The sequence below is a fragment of the Podarcis liolepis genome (assembly GCF_965112155.1).
Source record: "Podarcis liolepis genome assembly, chromosome: 17".
NCBI lineage: Eukaryota > Metazoa > Chordata > Lepidosauria > Squamata > Lacertidae > Podarcis > Podarcis liolepis.
The window spans coordinates 41,269,856-41,293,228 of record NC_139571.1 but is presented as its reverse complement, the minus strand read 5'-3'; the positions used below and the strand labels follow the sequence as shown (position 1 = coordinate 41,293,228).

The following is a 23,373-nucleotide window of genomic DNA, read 5'->3' as shown; positions in this document are numbered from 1 at the left end:
TTAAGAATTTGGTATACTAAAAATAACTTATTTTGCATCACAATTCATCTTACACCACTGACATGGAAAATAAATTCCTTTTCCCATCACTGATTAGCTTTGCAACGTTTTGAATTTTTGACACAAGAACTTAAATGCCTAATCCCAGACCCATGATCGAACACACGATTACATATTGGGAAACTTGAGAAGCATTTCACATAACGTGCCGATCACAGAACAGCAAAGTGGGCTTTTCATTTCATTCCATATTAAAATTATATTAGTTGACTGTTCTCATTCAATTTACGTAGTAAGGTTGAGTGGGGCAGGCAGGGAAGCTGCCGTAGACCTTGGATTCCAGTCAGAAAACACAGTATTGGACAAGTGGATCAATAATCTGACTCAGTGTATATGCAAACTGGCTCTTAGCTTATCTACTTGGCCACAATATCTGCACTGAAAGCTCTCCAGGACTGTGATCATGTTATTGCTTAATGTTCTCTCTTGAGTAAGTTAAGATAACTAATCTTTTCCGATCTCTTCAGAGGTTTGTGTGCTGGGGACAGCAGAATAAAGCTGGTCTCTTTTCAAGCCAACTTTTGCCATCAAGGAAATCTTTTAAAACCTTAAGACTTTTTAAAGTGAACTAAGGCATCAGACTGACAGATTTGAAGAAATTAACTACCCCCACATGCAGAACATGTACCCAGTGCTTTTTTTCTGGGGGGAAACGGTGAGAGAACTCACCACAAAGTTAGTTAGTTAATTTATTGCGGACCCAGTCACAGTGCCACCGTGACCCCATTCCCCTGGGGCAGTGGCTAAATGTAATATGTGATTAATAAACTCAAGCCGACAATGATCTGTGTTAGAAATGGCCACAACTTTATTGATTACAAATATAGGTGGATTTTTGGCTCAGGCATTGGGTGTTTATCTGTTCCAGCTCCCCCAGACAAAAAATAAGTATTTAATTTAAAAAGAGTAAGGGAACTCAGTTACCCTGAGTTTCTGCTAAAAAAACAAAACCCTGCATGTACCTCATGGCAAAAGAAAAGTTGCTTACCAGTGACTGGTTTTTTCAGGTGGTTATCTGTGCAGCCACACATATGTGTTCTATCCTTGCACTGACCTATGTTCAGAATTTTCTGGAGTTCAACAGACATTCTGGCAGGAAACCCACTCCCATCCTCAGAGCACATGCTCCAGGAGCCTGGCTCGCACTTTCCTGCTCAGTTGCTTTCGGACCACTGCAGCATCTATATAAGGAAGTGCAGAACAAGAGCAGGAGAACAGCAGCATCCGGAGTGCAGGTGGAGGTAGGCTATGTGACTGCACAGATGACCAAAGAGCTGTAGTCACAGGTAAGCAACCTGCAATCTTCAGCTGCAGGTATGAAATCGAGAAATACACTTCACACGTATAAACAAATGAACTCAAGTCCACAAAAGCATATGCCATGATACCATGTGTTAAAGGCGTCACAAGACACTTTGTTGTAATCCAGCTGCCCCTCTGGAAAAAAGTAAGTAAACCAGTTTTTCCTCTTTGTGATTTCTATGCAGTCTCACAAATGGTTAAACAGCAGGCTGACTTACCCAGAGGCATGGCAGGTGCATAAAATATCACAGTGCTCAGCACAGCTTGTCAGGAAAGGCTGAGGTTATTTTTTTGGGGGGGGGGATCCTCCCATCTTGGCAATTGTTTAGACCATGGGTAGGCAAACTAAGGCCCGGGGGCTGGATCCGGCCCAATCACCTTCTAAATCTGACGATCCGGGAATCAGCGTGTTTTTACATGAGTAGAATGTGTCCTTTTATTTAAAATGCATCTCTGGGTTATGTATGGGGCATAGGAATTCGTTCTTCTTCATCCCCCCCCCAAAAAAAAAATATAGTTCGGCCCCGCACAAGGTCTGAGGGACAGTGGACCGGCTCCCTGCTGAAAAAGTTTGCTGACCCCTGGTTTAGACTCACTTGTAAGGACATTGTTTGCAGCACCACATCAGATGTTCAAGCCACTGTATGGTATCAAGCCAAAGTTAAAGAAAATTTCAGAGGATGCAGCAAGGCTGTAGACTCCTTGCCTTCTACTTCCATGGGTGTTTTAGAAATTCCTTTGGAAAACTAAGAACTACTAAAATTTAGTTAATGGACTTGCTGCTGCGATATGATACTTTGAAGCAGCTGTGAACTACATAAACTAATAAAGTGGTGCCCCGCAAGACGAATGCCTCGCAAGACGGAAAACCCGCTAGATGAAAGGGTTTTCCGTTTTTGAGCTGCTTCGCAAGACGATTTTCCCTATGGGCTTGCTTTGCAAGACGAAAACGTCTTGCGAGTGTTCCGTTTTTCCCCCGCTCCCCTCCCTTTTTCTAAGCCGCTAAGCCGCTAAGCCTTTAATAGCCGCTAATCCGCTAAGAGGGTTGCTTCGCAAGACGAAAAAACCGCTAGACGAAGAGACTCGCAGAACGGATTAATTTCATCTTGCGAGGCACCATTGTAAATGAAGCTTGCATTGTGCAGCATAGATAAATAATCCTGGAAGTTACTGAAGTCAAACTCCCCAAATCAAAGCTTGATGCAATTGTGCAATGAAGGAGGCAGAACTATTACTATTAGCCAGGACATGATACAAGAAACCAGAACATGAAAGAGGAGGATGGAGGATGCGAGTATGAAATTCCCAAAGGCTAAACCATGGTCTGGGCTGTGATGTCTGAAACGGGTCTCAGAATGTGCCTATGGGTGAATGTGCGCTTATATGTGTGCATGGATAGATAGATATAATCGAATTTGACATAAATGTGGAGGAAGTACTCACGCTGCCCCCAGCGCCCAGTCCTTGGATTCAAGTAGTTTGGATAAAGCCCATTAGGGCGGTCCATTTTTTGAAGTAGCTTACGAATATGCATGACCTAAATGAAAAAAAAAAATCATAATCACAGCTTAGTCTCAATACAGAATGTAAATCAAATCCTCTTCCATCAATTAAACAAGTTTAAATTAGTGCCTTAACAAATTTTGAAGAACTAGGCAGACTTTTAAATACCATTTCATTATAAATTGTCAATCAATTAATGGTCCTTGGTGGTTTATGCTTTTAATACATGCATTATTTCCATATTATTATGATTATTAAAATTAGTACCTGCAGGGCTCAGGGCAGTTCACAACATAAAATCACAATATAAAAACACAGAATACATAATAAAAGCAAGGACATTATTTATAGTCACTGTCAATAAATATCGACAAACTTCTTATTCCACCAGAAAGAGCACAAAACTAACCTTATCATAGTAGACAGGGTTGCCAGTCAAGTAGCTCAGGTGTACAAATTCCATGTGAAGGGTGCCAAACTCAGATAGGATACTGCTGCCAGCAGACGCCCAGCCCCAGTTGCGACCTACACCACTGGCAAAAGAAAGATTAAAGGGTAAATGTATACAAATACTTGGTACTGCTATTGTTCTACAGTGGTGCCCCGCAAGACGAATGCCTCGCAAGATGAAAAACCCGCTAGACGAAAGGGTTTTCCGTTTTTCGATGTGCTTCGCAAGACGAATTTCCCTATGGGCTTGCTTCGCAAGACGAAAACGTCTTGCGAGTCTTGCGATTTTTTTCGCTCCCCCCCCCTTTTTCTAAGCCGCTAATAGCCTTTTAGCCGCTAAGGCTTTAATAGCCGCTAAACCGCTAATAGCGCTAATCCGCTAAGCGGGTTGCTTCGCAAGACGAAAAAACCGCTAGACGAAGAGACTCGCGGAACGGATTATTTTCGTCTTGCGAGGCACCACTGTATATAGGAAGAGATTTAGCAATTTATCTATTACTGTTAAAGCAAAGACCAATCAGCAACAGAGTACTGGGGAAGATAAGCACAAGCCAAAGGAAAAGTGTCCTTGAAACAATTCAAGAACCAACAGTGAAAAGATCACCCCCAAACTTGACTACTACTCAACATGATACCACAGCTAACACCAGACTCCAAAGACACCACATACAGGTATTTAATTGTGCAGAAAAATCCCTTAGCGGGCATTGAGACATCCTACTATCAGTGGCCAAACATAGGTTTTTGCTATTCCTGATTTCCAGTCTTCCTCTTGCCTCAAATCTCGTACCTTTTCAAATTCACCATTGCCCAAGGAATCCCTGTGGGTGTATTGAAGGCAGGAATAAGTTTTCCTGCAAGTTGGACCGCTTTTAACTTAAAAACCTGTAACACAAGAAAGAAAGTTGAGCACTTCTCCATTTTTTTCTGTGTAATCTTATACATATCATCTTAGAAGTAAGTCCTTATGCAAGTAAGAAGGTTGGGTTATTTTAACTCTTTTCTATCCCATTCTAATTCTGATATTGGCTCCAAATGGCTCATAACAAACAATTAAAACCACCACAACAAAACATATTCAAAAGTTAGTAACAACATGAATACAAATGATAACAAATTATATACAAAAATTAAATATTGGGAAAGGCTAGGGCAATTTTTTTAAAAAAAAGTTTTAGCTGACACCTGTCAGGACTGGTCGTTGTCCTCTTCAGATCACCACACAAACGCTTCTTGTTCTTTTATAAAACTTTTTATTGCGTATTAACAAAACATTCTTATAAACAGTTCTTAACTATTATTCCTCAGAGTCACTTCTTTCAGATACCTTCTGAGCTCTGCTTCTCCATGACCAGCCACTCTCAAAATGGCGAAGGCGCCTTTCCCTTCGCTTTCCCGCTCTTTTTTCTAACCTCCTGGCTAGAGCTGGCCTGTATCTCCCCTCCTCCCAATCTGAGCTAGAACTTAACCCTTGCCTTTCCTGTGAACAACCGGTCCCTCCCTGTTGTTCCTCTTGCTCCCTTCTATTAGATTCACTGCTCTCCTCCCCCCCTTGGGGAATGCTTTCTCCCTCTGATAAACTGAAAACCTCTAATTCTTCCCTGACATCACCCCCTCCCCTAAGCCCCCCTTCCTCCTCCTCGCTCTCCTCTGTTTCTGGAGGACCGAACCCTATGAATTCCTCTTCCTCGCTATCTGTCTCTTCAAAAATTTCTTGAAGATGCCAGTTCTGGGGTTTTGGCTTGTGGGGATATTTTCTATGAAATTCTCGCTGCAATTCCGGAACGTTAATTTTTTCTGCTGGTTCCCATGAGTTCTCAGACTCATCTAACCCTTTCCATGCAACCAAATACTGTAATTTCCTCCTACTTATTCTCGAGTCTAATATCTCTTCCACTTCGGTCTCTTCTTCCCCCATCATGGTGGGGAAAGGAAGTGGTTCCCTTGAGATTTGATACTTATGTGCTGGTACAAACACTGACAATAAAGATCTATGAAATACAGGGTGTATTCTCATATTTTCAGGCAAATGAAGCTTGAAAGCGACTGGGTTAATTTGAGCCTTTACTTGGAAAGGTCCCAATCTCCTTGGTTCTAGCTTTTTACACTTCCCTCGTATTGGTAGTCCCTTGGTAGACAGCCATACCCAGCTCCCTACTTGGATTTCTTCCCCAACTCGCCGGTGCCTATCTGCAGCTTTTTTGTAAGCCTCTTTAGCTTCTTCCAAATCCTCTTTCAATATCTCATGCATGCACCTCAACTCCTCTATCATTTGTTCTGCTGCTGGTACTGCTAACTGCTCCTCTTGACCTGGGAATGCCCTTGGGTGCAAGCCATAGTTTGCCACAAATGGGGCTCTGCCCGTAGACACATGCATTGCATTATTATACGCAAACTCTGCTAGACTCAACTTCTCTAACCACCCGCTCTGCTGATAACCAGCATAACACCTCAGATATTGTTGTAGTGTTGCATTCGTTCTTTCAGCTTCCCCATTGGTTTGCGGGTGTCTCGCTGACGTGAGGCTTAGCTCCACATCTAGTAACTGCATTAACCTCTTCCAAAATTGTGATGTAAATTGGGCCCCTCTATCTGAAATGATTTGTGATGGCATACCATGCAACCTAAAAATATTATCTAAAAACATCTTTGCAGTTTCCTGTGCGGTCGGAATTTTGGTACATGGTATGAAATGTGCCATCTTGGTTAGCATGTCAACCACTACAAAGATCACTGTTTGCCTGTGCGATGACGGTAGATCCGTTATAAAATCCATAGACACCACATCCCAAGGCCTTCCCGGCGTGGGCATAGGTTGCAACAACCCTGCGGGAGCTGCTCTGGGTGCCTTGGCTCGTTGACATACTTCACAACCTCTTACATATTGTGTTACTTCCTCCCTCAACTTTGGCCACCAGAACTGCCGTGTGATCTGATACAGGGTCTTTTCTCTACCAAAATGTCCTGCAGTCGGGTTATCATGATGTTGCCTCAACACTTTACCTCTTAATTCACCTGCAGGTACATACAGCACCCCTCTCCTGTACAACAATCCATCTTTTTCTTTGAAACCTTCCTCTTCCCCTTTACCTTTTCTCAGTTCCTCCATTTTCTTTTGTGCAAACTCATCTGTTACTGTCAATTGCTGGAATTCCCTGCCGTCCACTACTACGGCTGCACACCCCCACTGATCCGATCTCAGCATTTCTCGCAACTTGGGAGGTGCTTCCCCTTCCATATACTCAGGTTTGCGCGATAGCGCGTCTGCACGAATGTTTTGATGCCCAGGTATGTACTCAATCCTAAAATTAAACCCAGCAAAAAACTCTGCCCACCTAATTTGCCTTTGGTTTAGCTGTCTAGCAGTTCTCCAATACTCTAAATTCTTATGATCTGTTTGTACCACCACCTGATGTGATGCCCCTTCCAAAAAATGTCTCCACACTTTAAAGGCAGCGTGCACAGCTAAAAGTTCCTTATCAAATATGGTGTAGTTTTGTTCTGATTGATTTAATTTTCTAGAGTAAAATGCACAGGGTCTCCAGTCCCCTTCCTTGTCCTGTTGCAGCAGAATGGCCCCAATAGCCCTGTCAGAGGCATCAGTTTCTACCTTTATACGCTTACTTGGATCTAGGTGCATAAGATATTTTTCTGAAGCAAACACCACCTTTAATTTATCAAAGGCCTTCTGTGCTTCCTCAGTCCATCTGAATGGCCCCTTGCCTCTTAGACAATCAGTTAGTGGCGCTGTGATTTTGGAGTAATTACCTATGAATTTACGATAGAAATTAGCAAATCCTAAAAACCTCTGTAGATCTTTCTTAGTTTTAGGTGCCTCCCATTCCACCACTGCCTGAACTTTACTGGGGTCCATGTGCACCCCTTTGTGGGAAATGCAATATCCCAGGAACTCCACCTTTTGTGTGTGGAATTTACACTTCTCTAACTTCACATATAACCTGTTGGTCCTCAATCTCTCTAACACCTGTGTGACATGTTTTACGTGTTCCTCCATACTTTCACTATATATTAAGAGGTCATCTAAATAAGAGACACAGAACTGATCCAGTATACCTGCTAAGACGTGATTGATGAAGGTTTGAAATACCCCTGAGCCATTTTGCAAGCCAAAAGGCATTACCAAGAATTCAAATGCACCATACTTAGTACAAAAACTGGTTTTCCACTCATCCCCTTCTCTGACCCTTATCAGATTATATGCTCCTCGTAGATCAAGCTTGGTAAAGACTTTGGCTGACCTTACTCTCTCTAAGAGGTCATCTATACGTGGCAGTGGGCACACACGAGGCTTCATTTGACTGTTAAGGATTCTGAAGTCACATACTAATCTTGGTGCCCCTTCCTCACCTTTCTTTTTGACAAAAAAGACAGGAGCACCCCCAGAGGCCGTAGACTCTCTAATAAAACCTCTCTGCAAATTCTTTTGCAGGAACTCCCTCAATGCTGCAGATTCTACTTCCGACATGGCATATATCTTGCTTGGTGGCAACTGTGCCCCAGGGACTAGATCTATCTTGCAATCATAGGGCCTATGTGGTGGAAGTTTATCTGCTTCTTTTTCACAAAAAACATCCTGATAAGCCATATATTGTGATGGAATCTCACTTTCATTCCCCATCAACTTCCCTTCTACCTCTGTTCCCATTACTTCCACCGAGATTTTTCCCTTTTGCCCCAAACAATGTGTCATACAATATATCGAACCAAAAACCAAAGATCTTTGATGCCAGGCAATTACCGGATTATGACGATTGAGCCAACTCATGCCCAGCACCATTGGGTGCCCAGCTAGTTTGGTCACATGAAATGCCCTGGTCTCTGAGTGATGACCCATATCCATTCTCATTGGTGGAGTCTCATAAGTCACTTCTCCTGAAAGTAGCGGTCTGCCGTCGATTGTTTTCACTCGCAGTGGGGAACTCAAAGGTAACAAAGCGATTTTGTGTTCCTGTACCAATTTCTGGTCTATGAAATCTGCTGACGCTCCTGAGTCTAACAACGCCTCTACCTGGACGCTGTGTCCATTGGGTAGTTGTAGTTGCACCTTCACCGTTAGCCCTGGGATAGGTGGTTCCGCGTGAGAGCCTTCTATTGCTTCTCCACCCGGCTGCAAGCTCCCATTTCCAGCCGGGGACATTCGTTTCCCTGATGCAGTTCCTCTGGGCAATTGTCGTGTCTCATGTCTGCTCCAGATAGAGACTCCCATCCTTTACGATTGTGACATTGTCGTGCTAGATGCCCTGGTTTTCCACAGACAAAGCAACGCCTTGCATCTCTTCCTTTCCCTGCATTTCCTCTTACCATGGAAGAGGTAGTAACTGGGAGGGGTCTGGCTGCTCCTAATTCCATGGGCTCTGGCCGCTCTCGTCCTGTCACGTTGCCCGCTCTGCTCTCTGTACTTTCGATATTATTTTCCCGCCACCGTGGTCTCCATTGTTCCTTCTTTTCACTAGCCCTCCGTTCCACGCGTAGGCTCAATTGCAGGCACGTTCGGACCAGAGAGTCCAAGGAACTAGGTTCTGGCATTTGGGCCAATTGGTCTAAAATCTCATTATTCAGTCCTTCCCTAAAAAGGGCTGCAACTGTTGGGGAATTCAGATCCCATTTTAATTTCTGCACCAGCAAACTAAAGTTGGACCAATAAACTCCCACAGTGTCTTTTCCTTGTCTCATTCTCAACAGCTGCCTAGCTGTGGTTGTTTCATGCGCAGGGTCTAAGAAAATTGTGTCTAGATACTGCAGAAAAATTTGTAGATTTCCTAGGGCGACATCCCTCCGAGATATGAGGGGTATAACACAGTCCTTAGCCCTCCCTTCCAAGAAATTAATCACATAAGCAACCTTCTCTTGCTCAGATTGAAATTCTTTATCCTTTATCTCAATTATGTAAGAAATTTCTGTCTTGAAAGCCATGTATTCAGAGCTTTCTCCCTTGAAGCTACGCGGACGTACAGTAAATGTTTTACTCACTCTATCTCCACACGTCGATTGCAGCATGGTTCTATGTTCTCCCAGTGCTGCCGATAGTACGTCGACTTGACTTTTCAACTGTAAGTTCTGTTGCCATAAGTCCTGTAATGTTAGCTGGAGCGCGGGGGTTTCTCCTTGCCCAACTGGCGCCACAGCTCCATCCATTTTGGTTTCTCCTTCTTTACTTATAGTGAAGAGGCGCAGAGCAGAAGGTATTCTGTCAGGACTGGTCGTTGTCCTCTTCAGATCACCACACAAACGCTTCTTGTTCTTTTATAAAACTTTTTATTGCGTATTAACAAAACATTCTTATAAACAGTTCTTAACTATTATTCCTCAGAGTCACTTCTTTCAGATACCTTCTGAGCTCTGCTTCTCCATGACCAGCCACTCTCAAAATGGCGAAGGCGCCTTTCCCTTCGCTTTCCCGCTCTTTTTTCTAACCTCCTGGCTAGAGCTGGCCTGTATCTCCCCTCCTCCCAATCTGAGCTAGAACTTAACCCTTGCCTTTCCTGTGAACAACCGGTCCCTCCCTGTTGTTCCTCTTGCTCCCTTCTATTAGATTCACTGCTCTCCTCCCCCCCTTGGGGAATGCTTTCTCCCTCTGATAAACTGAAAACCTCTAATTCTTCCCTGACAACACCTAAAAGACAGCATTGCAGGTTCCCTAACAAGTTCTCCATAATCTGGGTGCCACCACAGAAAAGGCCCTGCTCCATGTAACGCATCTGGGATCTCTGAGATTGGGAGCATCCAGAGCACCTCTCAAGATAAGATCTTAATGAGATATGGGCAAGTTCATATGGGAGCAAGTGATCCTCCAGATACAGAATGGTACCCAATACAGATCTTTCATTATCTGTTTCACAGGCTGCAGTTAAAACCTTGCTGCAAACCATAAACTAAGACCTCAAATTTTGACAATTGATTTCGGACAGGGTGACAAGTGCTCATTACTGTATAATTATTGGCAAATTTTGTGCCAAATTCTGCAACCTGAATATACAACTTAAACTACCTCACACATATTTTGCTGGGGAGAAATGAGTTTCCACAGTACTAAACATCCCCCATCTCTTTTGGCTCCAGATATTTCATTTTAATGCCTCTTTTTAATAAAATGAAAACAGATTCTGTGGCCAATGCCCAGCATTTTGAATTTTCTGCATTTGTACTGAATTTTGAAATTCCTATCACTCCTGATTACAGCTATGAGTTTGTGGTTACTTACCTATGAGTGAGGCCTCTGAAGCAGCAAGAAAACAAGCCTTTGTTCCCTTTTAAGAAAACTAAGTAAAAGTTGCACATATTTCCATGATTATATTATAATTCACTTACCTCCTGACCTGAAAGGTAATAGGCCGCAAGCAAGCCACCAATGAAGCGGATGTTGACTTCAAAGACAGATACCTCTGAATTCTTGAGACAGAAAAAGGGATATAAGCTAGATATTAGTATAGAGTATGTAGATTTATCACAAATTATTACAGTGAATTTATTTTTTAATTAAATATGTATCCCATTCTTCCTTCTGAAGGTTCCTAGGGTGGCACCTCTTGCTTTAAATAATGAATTCCTGTTAAAGGAAAACGTTATGAAAATGATGTATAGATGGTACTTAACCCCTGTAAAACTAGCAAAGATCTACCATAAGAGTGACAATTTATGTTGGAAATGTAAAGAAAAATAAGGTACCGGTACCTTTTACCATATGTGGTGGATGTGTCTCAAGGTGAAAGACTTCTGGGAAAAGATTTATAGTGAATTGAAAAAAATGTTGAAATATACATTTATTAAGAAACCAGAAGCCTTTCTACTTGGAATAATAGGTTTGGAACTGCCCAAGAAAGATGTCAGATTGTTTTTGTATGCCACAACTGCAGCTAGAATTTTGCTAGCCAAAAATTGGAAATTACAAGAAGTACCAACAGTGGAGGAATGGCAGATGAAGATGATGGACTTTTTGGAGTTAGCTGACCTGACCAAAAGAGTCCGTGACCAGAAGGAGGAGGAGTACCAAGAGGAATGGAAGAAATTTAAGGCTTATTTAGTTAAATACAGTGGTGCCTCGCAAGACGAAATTAATTCGTTCCGCAATTCTCTTCGTCTTGCGGTTTTTTCGTCTTGCGATGCACGGTTTCCCATAGGAATGCATTGAAAATCAATTAATGCGTTCCTAGGGAAACCACCTTCAGACCAGGTCCGGGGACAGTCTGTCCCCGGACCTCTTCTGAAGGCTGGGGGGGGGGGGGGACAGGCGAGCGGCATTTTAAAATCGCTCCGGACAGCGGAGGACTTCTCCGCTGTCCGGGGCGATTTAAAAGCCCCTGGGAAGGCAGGCAGGGGGGACAAAGACTTTCGCCCCCTGCCCGCCTTCAGAAGGTGTTCCCGCCCCCCGCCCCACTTCGGAACAGCTTTCCGAAGTGGGGCGGATGGGGCAGGTGTCCCGCCCCCCGCCCCACTTCGGAACAGCTTTCCGAAGTGGGGCGGCGGGGCCGGGTGTCCCCGCCTGCCCGCCCCACTTCGGAACAGCTTTCCGAAGTGGGGCGGCGGGGCCAGGTGTCCCCGCCCCCCGCCCCACTTCGGAACAGCTTTCCGAAGTGGGGCGGCGGGGGCGGGTGTCCCCGCCCGCCCGCCCCACTTCGGAACAGCTTTCCGAAGTGGGGCGGCGGGGCCGGGTGTCCCCGCCTGCCCGCCCCACTTCGGAACAGCTTTCCGAAGTGGGGCGGCGGGGGCGGGTGTCCCCGCCCGCCCGCCCCACTTCGGAACAGCTTTCCGAAGTGGGGCGGCGGGGCCGGGTGTCCCCGCCCGCCCGCCCCACTTCGGAACAGCTTTCCGAAGTGGGGCGGCGGGGCCGGGTGTTCCCCCGAGCGCTTTTAAATGCGGGCGGCTGGGAGGGAATCCCTTGGCCCCCCGCTGGACTTCCCGAAGCTCTTTTGAAGTCCGGCGGGGGTCCAAGGGATTCCTTCCCAGCGGATCTCTCTGCCAGCAGCGGCAGCTCTGCCGCTGCTGGCGGAGACTTGCCGGCATCCCGAAGCCTGTGCGCAGCGCGCCCAGGCTTCGCGGATCTCTCTGCCAGCAGCGGCAGCTCTGCCGCTGCTGGCGGAGACTTGCCGGCATCCCGAAGCCTGTGCGCAGCGCGCCCAGGCTTCGCGGATCTCTCTGCCAGCAGCGGCAGCTCTGCCGCTGCTGGCGGAGACTTGCCGGCATCCCGAAGCCTGTGCGCAGCGCGCCCAGGCTTCGCGGATCTCTCTGCCAGCAGCGGCAGCTCTGCCGCTGCTGGCGGAGACTTGCCGGCATCCCGAAGCCTGAGCGCAGCGCGCCCAGGCTTCGCGGATCTCTCTGCCAGCAGCGGCAGCTCTGCCGCTGCTGGCGGAGACTTGCCGGCATCCCGAAGCCTGTGCGCAGCGCGCCCAGGCTTCGCGGATCTCTCTGCCAGCAGCGGCAGCTCTGCCGCTGCTGGCGGAGACTTGCCGGCATCCCGAAGCCTGTGCGCAGCGCGCCCAGGCTTCGCGGATCTCTCTGCCAGCAGCGGCAGCTCTGCCGCTGCTGGCGGAGACTTGCCGGCATCCCGAAGCCTGTGCGCAGCGCGCCCAGGCTTCGCGGATCTCTCTGCCAGCAGCGGCAGCTCTGCCGCTGCTGGCGGAGACTTGCCGGCATCCCGAAGCCTGTGCGCAGCGCGCCCAGGCTTCGCGGATCTCTCTGCCAGCAGCGGCAGCTCTGCCGCTGCTGGCGGAGACTTGCCGGCATCCCGAAGCCTGTGCGCAGCGCGCCCAGGCTTCGCGGATCTCTCTGCCAGCAGCGGCAGCTCTGCCGCTGCTGGCGGAGACTTGCCGGCATCCCGAAGCCTGTGCGCAGCGCGCCCAGGCTTCGCGGATCTCTCTGCCAGCAGCGGCAGCTCTGCCGCTGCTGGCGGAGACTTGCCGGCATCCCGAAGCCTGTGCGCAGCGCGCCCAGGCTTCGCGGATCTCTCTGCCAGCAGCGGCAGCTCTGCCGCTGCTGGCGGAGACTTGCCGGCATGCCGAAGCCTGCGCGCAGCGCGCCCAGGCTTCGCGGATCTCTCTGCCAGCAGCGGCAGCTCTGCCGCTGCTGGCGGAGACTTGCCGGCATCCCGAAGCCTGAGCGCAGCGCGCCCAGGCTTCGCGGATCTCTCTGCCAGCAGCGGCAGCTCTGCCGCTGCTGGCGGAGACTTGCCCGGAGATTTCCCTATGGGCTTTCGTCTTGCGAAGCAAGCCCATAGGGGAATTCGTCTTGCAAGGCAAATCGCGGACGAAAAAACCTTTCGTCTAGCGAGTTTTTTGTCTTGCGAGGCATTCGTCTTGCGGGGCACTACTGTATGTTAAGATAACTTAAATAGAACTACTTGTGAGTAATAGATTGGCCTAGGATTTAAATATGTGAAGTTGTATAACATTATGGATAGAAGTCAATATGAAAAGAAAGAAAGATGTTAATTGAACAAGTAAATTTTATATGAAAATAGTATTGGAAAACTGCTACAATGAGTTACATGGAAACTCAGCTAGGGGGATTTGAAGAAGTCACCCAACAATGATAACAAAAGTGGGATTATAACAGTTAGGATATATGTTTGTTTGTTTTCTCTATATTGTAATGTTTTTCTTGTTTGTTGTTACATTTGTTATAAATTTGGAAAATCACATTTTTTAAAAAAATAAATAAATAATGAATTCCTGTAAATGTTTCTTTGGAGATATAAACCCATTTAACAGAACAGGTTTTGGAGTTAGTGTTACCTCCTATGCGAATTAGCAGTATATTTTTCTGGCTAAGGAGCCCTTTCACATCAAGAATGTGTGCAAATGTGTTGTTTCACATATACATTAAACGTCCATACTTTATTATGAATTGATTTTAACGTTCTGTACAATTCGGCCCCCACCCCCTCTTGTAAGAACAGCAAGGTGGCAAAAGAGATGTGTGCAAGTTGCAGGCAACAGTGGTGTACTGTTAAGAGGAAGATAACAGGAGTCATGAACTGCTGCCATTGTGTTTTTTTATTTTGGTGAAAAATGACCTTCTTACATAAGAGATAAAACTCTTATAGTCATATCTGTACAATTTGTTGGATTCATAACATAAAGCTCCATTCAGGAAAACTTTCAAGAGCTCCAACTATCTATTATAGGGAGAGACAACAAATTGCATTTTAGAAATATTTCACAACCTGAAATCAATGGCTAACTGAAATCTTCCATTAGCATACAAGGGATATAATCTTCTTCATAAGATATAAAATCTGACTTTCTGTGGAAAGTTTAACTGCCAAGATGCAAGAGAGCTGATGTGAGCAAAATCCTTTCTCACTTTGTTTTCCATGCCCCAAGTATTCAAAATCACAGTCTCTTAATCAAGAGATCAAAAAAAGAAAGGAACTAATTAGTTGGTCATTCACTTTCTGACTGATGAGCTCTCATAGAAACACAGAACTGCAGAGTTGGAAAGGACCCTGAGGGTCATCATTCTAGTCCAACCTGTTGCCATGAAGGAATCTATACATGACAGATGGGCATCCAACATTTGCTTAAAAACCTCCAAGAAAATGGAGTTCACCACCTCTCGTGGGAATCTGTTGCACTATTGAACAGCTTTTATTGTCAGAAAGTTATTTCTGATCTTTAGTCAGAATCTCCTTTCTTGTAACTTGAATCCATTGGTTCAGGCTCCAGTCTCTGGTGCATGAGAAAACAAGCTTGCTCCATCTTCCATGTTGACAACACTCTTTACCAGGCCAAACATACCCATATTCCTCAACCGTTCCTTATAAGGCTTGGTTTTCAGTTTTTTTATCACATTGGTCACCTTCCCTCTGCACACATTCCAGCTTGTCAATATCCTCCTCAAATTGTGGTGCCCAGAACTGGACACTGTACTCCAGTCTTATATTTGTGCAGCTGGTTCTTCCTGCCTAAGTCTACAGCTACACCTTTGTCCTGCTGAAATTCGTTTTGTTAGTGTGGGCAATGTTTCCCAATCTGTTAAGGTCATCTTGAATCCCAACTCAGTCTTGACCAGCATTGACTATTCCCTCTCTTTTTGGTGTCATCTGCAAATATGATGAAAATTCCCTTGATCCATAAAGGTGTTGAACAACATTGGACGCAGGACAGACCTCTGTGCCACCTCACTTGTCACTTTTTCCTATGATAGTGAGGAATTGTTAGTGAGCACTCTATGGGTTTGGTCAGTCAACCAGCTACAAATTCACCTAACAGTCACCTTGTCCAGTCCACATTTTACCAGAATGTTATGGGGGACTTTGTCAAAAGTCTTACTGAAATCAAGATACACTACCTTTCCATAATTCCCCTGATCTACCAATCTTGTACCTGTATCAAATAACAAAAGGTGATTCATCTGGTATGACTTGTTTCTGAGAAACCCATGCTGCATCTTAGTCATCACAGCATCCTTTTCTAGGTGCTCACAAAACGACTGTTTAATTATCTGTTCCAGGACCTTTACTGGTATTGATGTCAAGCTCATCAGTAGTTACCCAGGTCTTCTCTTTTCCCCCTTTTAGAAGATAGGGACAAAATTTGCCCACCTCCAGTCCACAGGCACCTCATCTGTTCTCCAATAATTCTCTATAATTTTTGAGAGGCTCTGAGGTTACATCCACAAAAGCTACTCATGTCTCTTTTGGGGGCTGAACATCAAACCAGCATCCTGCTGTGTTCTCTCTTTCATAGAAATGTGATTGCCAGTGTTGTAGGTCCCAAATTTCCTTTGAAGACACTGAATTTCTCTTCCTAAAAGAAAGGAGGGCAGCTAGGCTGGGAGAAAGCCCCTCCTCTGGGACCAGGAAAACACATTCTCTGTTATTAAAAGAGAGGAAGAATGGCCTTTCCCCTCATGCTCCCGACACTGTGTGGAACTGAAAAAGCTATTCTGCTATTAGTCAAAAGAACTAGAAGCATCAAAGCAAGAGAATTCAGTTTTGTTTTGTTAGGAAAAGCTTGGGACCAAGAAACCTAACTTGGAAGAAGAAAAACTTCTGTCTCCCGCAGGCTTCAGTGAAGAAAGTATGGCATCAAGGATGTAGAAAGACAAGAAAAGCACGAGGTGGGCTTCTACCATGTGAAGAACAGAAATCCAGCATTACATCCAGAATTTCCTTTTCCCCCTTGAGGGAAGGAGGACAGCTAATTAAAGCAACATGTCTTAGATAAGCCTGGAGACCAAGTCCTGTGAGGAAAGGTTGAAAGGTCCTTCCATTTTGTTTTAAAATTTACACACAGTGTTTGTGAGTCATCCAGACACTAATCAGCTCTTTTTCAGGCTTCATTTTAGAAAGAAGAAGAGTATTTGAAGTTTGATCAAGCTAATAAGTTTCCTGCCCTTCCGACTCTACAATTATATGATTCTCTGTTTCTCCAGATAGGAAGAAATCGGACAACATACAAAAAGTTCAACTTACCACACTGAAATCAAGGTGATTGTCAATCCACTCCTGCCCTTCTTTGAATTCATCGTGAAGGCCCATAATGTAGAGGGTATCCAATGCATCTACTATAGTGGCACCCAGCTGTGAATTTCCTACAGAAAACCCAGAATTCCCATTATAACTAAATGTTTTACTTATGATCTTCCCCTTCAGTGTAGCCATTATTTATTTGTAAGCTGGAACTATCCTTTATAAACAAATCAATTTCTCCAAGTATGAATCAAACAAATTGTTAGGGGTTCTAGTTACAATCAAGCAGTATATAAATATTTGCTGAATGCATGAATAAAGATTTAAAAAAACATGTGGGACATGTGGGAAAAACAACAACTTCAACAAAAAGAAGAAGAGTGAATTGTCACGCCTTTAAGAACATTACTCCTTCAATGTTATTTCTGTATCACATTTTGCATCTGCCTCTCTTTTGCTAAAAGGTGGGAAATGTGTCAAGGAGCAGGTTGAAGAATGGAAGAGTACCTCTTTCAATTTCCATTTTCTTGAAACATCCTTGAACAAATATGTTACCCCAGTCTAATCCTACCTCCAGGTCAGCCTTCCCCAACCTGGTGCACTCCAGATTTTTTTGGACTACCACTCACGTCAGTCCCAATTGGTATGGACAATGGTCAGGGATTATGGGAGTTGTACTGCTTAACATTTGGAGGACACTGGGTTGGAGAACAGTGCTGAAGGCACTATGAGCTGCTGTTAGGGGCCTGAGAAGGTCAATTCCCTCTCCATCCATCCACCCACTTTCCTTTTTTTTTCCTTAAAAAAAAATGACACCCAAACATTCCATGTAACAACTGTTCTCAACCATAGACTTCACTGACAGATTTCCTCTGAAAACTCACAGATCCTTGTTGCAATACTTTTGGCTTTTCAATTTGCAAACAGATATACTTCTGCGTAGTATACATGTTGAAACCGCTACGTTATTTTTAGGTGGCTTTGTTTCATTTCCAAACTGTTTTTTTATGTATTTTTTGTTGTAAACCACTTTGATATTTTTAAATGAAATAATATGAATCTCTGTTCCTTTGAGTCGCCAAAGAAATTCCTGTGCTCAGGCTGATACAAGAAGAATCACTTGGCAGGTAGAAGGGGAAATTCCCTGGGAAAGTTCTCCTGCCTGTAAGGACAGGCAGCTATTCATGGGTAACAAGCAGCTCACAGAATCAAGGCACCCACACTTTCTCTCTCATTCACCTCCCAGAAACCTCTCTATCCCCACTTTCTGCTCTTTCTGGCACCCATCATTGCATAGCAAGTCTTCTTCATGGATGCATCTGTTTCTCTTGAAGCCGGTAGGAATATTTAGCTTTTTCGGATTGGTCAAGCAGTGCTGGTTCTATTTTTCTGACTGACTGAAGTGCCACCTGATACTAAGCAAATCTGCAAGGGGAAATTCAGCAAGTAGCAGATGAGTAGAAAGTGACAATCCTTTCTACAACCCCAAGCCAAAACTTCACGGTAACCCTAGCAGTATATAATATCCAGTCTTATCACTCAACCAGCCAGCACTAAAAAGTTTCAGTGCTAAAGTTCACTCATAACCTTGCCTTAGCAGCAGCAGCCTCCATAAATTCAGCGCCAAAATTCAGCCCTTCCCTTTGCCCTCCTTGGCTACTGCTCCAAGTCAAATAAGTTGTGATCATGCTAGCAAAAGGTTTAGCTTTCAAGGTGCCACAGGCAAAAAACGAACAAACAAAAACTGGTCATTCTTCGTTCAACTGTTAGTAAAATTTCTTAAGGCAGAAAATTAAAATGGGCATATGTCAGGGGTTTAGGAGCAGAGGCACGGGCAAGGGAGGAAACAGAGAGCGAAGGGGAGGAGGCAGAAGAAAAGATGAGTGATGACGACGACCCGAGATCTCCTAGTCTTTCCAGTGAATCAGAGGATTCACAGAAAGGAGCACCAGTGGCCAGGGCAAGGGGGGAGTCTAGGGGGGCACCCCAGGAAGATAGAGCCAGAGGGGACTCAGGGGGGAGCAGCTGGAAATCGGGACCAGCGTCACCGCCAGGAAGCAGGGAAGAGGAAGGGAGCCAGGGGGGAAGTGCTGGCAGCTCACCACAGGAGGGAGGGCATGAGTCGGGAGTGGCCACACCTCCATCGGGGAGCGAAGAAACGGTTAAGAGGAAAGTGGAAGGTTGGGCGCGCGCGCCAAGTTCAAATGCAGAGGAAGGCGGCGCAGTAAGCAGCCCCGAAAGGGAACCAGGTCCTAAAGCCCGGCGCAAGGCGGCAGGAGGGTCCGGGTCAGCGTCAGAAGAATCCCGGAAGGAAGAAGCCCCGGGGGGTAGAGGGACCCAGAGGAGGACAGTCAGGCGGAAAAGGTGGAGCAAGGCTAGGATATTAAGTTGGTGCACACGGGGCGGAGACTCAGACGGAGCTTCGCCGATCTAGCTACTAGACGTAGAGTTGCGCGCAGCAGCGTGAGAATGGAAACTGTAATTCAATAAAGACTTTTACTTAATGATCGCTGGCTAGCGTGATCCTCTGTGAGCTAGGATCTTCAAGCAGCTCTGACAGCATATTATTGGACAAACCCATATTTTCTTTCATTTAAATGTTTGTAGTAAAAAAAAAAGCAACATAAATGTTGTTTGAGCTTATTTACCATGTACATAAGGGTGGTAGGTGTCCAAAAAAACTGGAAAAGGGGGGGAAATGTAAAAAGCTGGGGGTGGGAATCACAAGTTAAAAGTAAACAATAGCTACCAGGTTTTCATCAACCTGCATATAGAGTGAAAGTGCAGTGCTGCACATCTCTATTCAGAAGCAAGCACCACTGAGCTAAGTGAACTTAACAGTAACTGTGTTGACAAATGCATATAATACTGTTTCAATGCATATAATACTGTTTCAATAGCATGGTAGGACTACACAACTGTGTAGTCAAAATTAATGCTTAGCTGCCTTCCCCAGCCATAATGTGTAGCCCCTGCTGATGTAGTGATTACAGCTTGGTGATTTAACTTTGTCATTACAACACGGATACAAATGTAATTTAACAGCCCGCCCCCCTTGGGTTACTGGGGTGTGGTGGGGCCATTCCAGGTTGAAAAAACTGAGTGACAAAAACCATGGAAGTAGAAATAGGACAAAGAGGAAAAAATATTTAACAAAATACGAAGGCAGTCAATGAAAGGCTAATGTACAGATTACAGAATTGCAGCCCTCCTTAGCGTAAGGCTATGTATCATTTCACGGGCAGTATTCTGGTCCATTCCTTTTCCCATTTCAGAAGTGAGAGACTCTTGAGTTAAAATTCTGGAGACTACATGGCATGTGGGACTGCCTATTTCCAATCTAATCTTAGAGGGGAAGACTTCATAGGAGAATGGAGTCTTGAGTGGTTGCCAGGGGACAATTCTTAATCACCACAGGCAACTGAGTAGTGAATTGTTGACAGTGGTGGGGGGGCAATGCTAGGGAGGCAGTATACAATCAAAGGAGGCTCTTTAGGTGCTGTGCACCAAGGCGTACAGTTAACAAGAAGAAAAACAATGGCTGACCCCCATCTCCAGAACCTCAAAAGATGCTCGTTAACCAGGTCTGTTCCTTAAGTGAAATATACAGGCACCTTGGTAGGCAGAAAACAGTAAAGCTAGGCAGTATTTATATTAGCAGAGACTAAATTTAATTTTAGATTGTGTACTATGTAGAAGATTGTGACCAGATGTTCTGTTTACCATCTAGTCTGATGAAGAGTTCTGGGGAACCCAAAAGCTTGCACACTATTTTATGTTATTCTATTTAGCCTAATAAAACTACTGCCCTAGTACAGATTTAGGAATTTTTATTATGGGCCAACATGGCTACCTCTACTTTTTGTCTGAATTAGAAAATATAGCCATTCAGCTGTGAGATCCTAAATTAGAGCTAGAGGACCTTACATCCTTGAAGTGGGGAAGATTCTTTCCACCAGTAGAGCATGGGACTCTTAATCTCATGTTTGTGAGTTTGAGACTCACCTTGGGCAAAAGATTCCCACATTGCAGGGAGTTGGACTAGATGACCCTTGGGAATCCCTTCCAACTCTACAATTCTATGATTCTACCCAATTGGGCTTCTACAGTATTGACCTTTTTACCTAGCACACAACCTAAAATTAATGTCCACCTTTGCTAACATAAAGAGTCCCTAGTTTCTCTTGATTCCTATTGTGTAGCTATGCAGCCTGTAATGAATATCTCCTATACTTCAAATTTTTAGAGGACAGTCATCTTTATGAACTAAAATGTTCACATCACACCTTCTTCTGACAGTCGCCAGGTTAAGCTATTAAATCATAAAAGCAGTAATAAAATTTGATTTCCGGTTTGTAATTCTGGATCCGTATCTATGGTTGAAGAGAAAATTAGGCTCAATTTGTGACAAACAGCCTTACTGACAAACTTGTTGTGCAAAAGCAAGAAACAAAAACTTATTAGAGAAGACGCAATGCAGCAGACAGGGGTGGGGTTTGTCTCCATGGATAGGAAGCTGGGCTTATTATGTAACAAACAAGGTTGGGGTTATATCCATGATGTGGGGGTAAGGCTGTCAGGAACAGCTTACCATGTAGCAAGCAGAGCTTGGGTCCCAGGGGCCTAAGCTTTGAATTAAAGGGGGGAAAGGGACAAATCTTTTTTACAAGAAGAGAAAGAAGCAGCGTGTGGTTACAGTTCCTAGTAAAGATTAAGGGAAACTGCCAAGAAGGATGTTTCTGTTTCTAGCCAGCTTGTTCCTGCTCCTTATTCCACCTGTGCTTGCTCAGAACCCTGGGGTCATCCGTATCAGCCCAGAGAAAGGAGGAGATTACTGCTTCCTCTTCCCTTCACAGTGGATGAAATCACATCAAGAGGGTAACAAAAATCGCTGGCTTCACCCTGCGCTCGGAACTCAGAACATCAGTTACTCATCCATGTGTTGCCCACCTTCATTCTTTGGGGAGGAAGACAATGATGGTGGTGGATTCAGCACAAGAATTGCATCTGTAAGGGAGGGCAACTGCAATCTCTTTGAGAGCGCCCGACTCCATCAAATTAACCAAACCCAGGGGCTGTTGACTCTTGGTGGAGATGCTCCCTATCTCGTGAAAAACCGGAGATCCAGATATAGCTGGGGTCACTGTGAGGAGGTCACAATCTCAGGAATTCTTCTCCAAGATGTGGACATTCTCTATTTATTGTTTAAGAACTTGATCAGGGACTTGCTACACAAAACTGGGGTCATTTATCTGATGTCAATGTTCATAGTCACCATAGGAAGCTACTGGGCAGGCAGAACAGAGAGAAGAAAGCAACAATATATTGAAAGCCGATTCCAAACAGAAGACGATGATTTTGGTGAGATAACAATTGACACCAATGCCTACTTCACATGTACTTGTACAGTAATGGCCACCTTCATGCTACTTGCTCTTTACTATTTCTATGATCACCTGGTACATGCAATGATTGGCATTTTCTGTCTATACGCATCTTTCAGTCTGCATGGTTGCTTAGCTCCATTTGTAAGCAAACTTCCATTTGGAAAACGTGTAATCCATCTCCCATTTTTTCACAAAGGTCTAGAGATCAGAACATTGCTTCTAACTGTCCTGTGTATAGCCATCAGTGCACTTTGGGTCATCTTCAGAAATGAGAGTGAGTGGGGCTGGGTTTTGCAAGATGTTCTAGGAATCTGTATTGGCATTTACATTCTGAGAACAGTTCACATGCCCACCTTAAAGAACTGTAGCTTGTTTCTGTTCGCTCATTTGTTTTATGACGTACTCTGTCTGTTCGTCACTCCTTTCCTAACCAAAGCTGGAAAAAGCATCACGGATGTGACAGCTTATGGGACACCAGACTCTGAAGAGATCCCCTTTCTGTTGAAAGTACCAATATTACCGTCAACATCCATTTTTGATGACAGTTCTTTTACTGCTATAGGCCTTGGAGATATTATACTTCCTGGTTTCCTGGTAGCCTACTGCCACAGATTTGATGCTCAAGTCAACTCCTCAGGGGTCTATTTTCTAGCTTCTACTCTAGCTTATAGCTATGGTCTTATGGTGACCTTTGTTGTAGCAACATTCTTACAGACAAGTCAGTCAACTCTCCTATACCTGGTGCCCTGTATACTCACTACTACTATGGTTGTTGCTGCTTCTCGCAAAGAGTTCATCCTTTTTTGGACAGGTGTTGTCTCTGCAGAAGACCTGTCTCAACCTTCTTCACAAAAAGACATCAAGCACCCAAATACATTACAACATTCAGAGGGAAAACTCTGTCAACAAGAAGGAAAACAAATCTCCAACATCACATTCCTCAAGGAAGACATGACTAGTTCCAGCATATCCACAGAAGAGTTATCTGACCTGGACACACTGAGAGATGAGATGACTAACTGCATTCTAAGTCAGAGAGAAGATGATGCTCCACATGAGGTCTACGAAAACAAAGAGGCTTGAGAAGCACAGAGACCACATTCTGTGAGGAAAGGGGAGAGGAAAACACCCCACATATATATGCCACTGGAACATTTTGAGAGACAAACAGGGCACTTCAGGTTGAAGAAATACAGGTCCATTAAACCACATTTGGAAATAAAGCTACTCTGTCACTCTTGC

At 44.8% G+C, this 23,373-nt stretch overlaps 2 protein-coding genes across 2 annotated transcripts in view; one reads left to right on the top strand and one right to left on the bottom strand.

The window, feature by feature from the left end:
- Positions 1-23,373, bottom strand: part of MAN1A2 (mannosidase alpha class 1A member 2) — a 50,447-nt gene that overhangs the window by 14,463 nt on the left and 12,611 nt on the right. Inside the window, exons 4-8 of the mRNA XM_083481800.1 lie at positions 16,748-16,866; positions 10,645-10,725; positions 4,106-4,200; positions 3,275-3,398; positions 2,806-2,899 (exon numbers count right to left, since the gene is read on the bottom strand). Of these exons, the coding sequence (XP_083337926.1) occupies positions 2,806-2,899; positions 3,275-3,398; positions 4,106-4,200; positions 10,645-10,725; positions 16,748-16,866 (513 nt within the window). The remainder of the gene's footprint in view (positions 1-2,805; positions 2,900-3,274; positions 3,399-4,105; positions 4,201-10,644; positions 10,726-16,747; positions 16,867-23,373) is intronic.
- LOC310696371 (signal peptide peptidase-like 2B) lies at positions 20,299-23,371 on the top strand. The gene is made up of 2 exons (XM_083481827.1): positions 20,299-20,328; positions 21,601-23,371. The coding sequence occupies exons 1-2, from the start codon at positions 20,314-20,316 to the stop codon at positions 23,212-23,214; spliced, it is 1,629 nt and encodes a 542-aa protein (XP_083337953.1). The 5' UTR covers positions 20,299-20,313; the 3' UTR covers positions 23,215-23,371.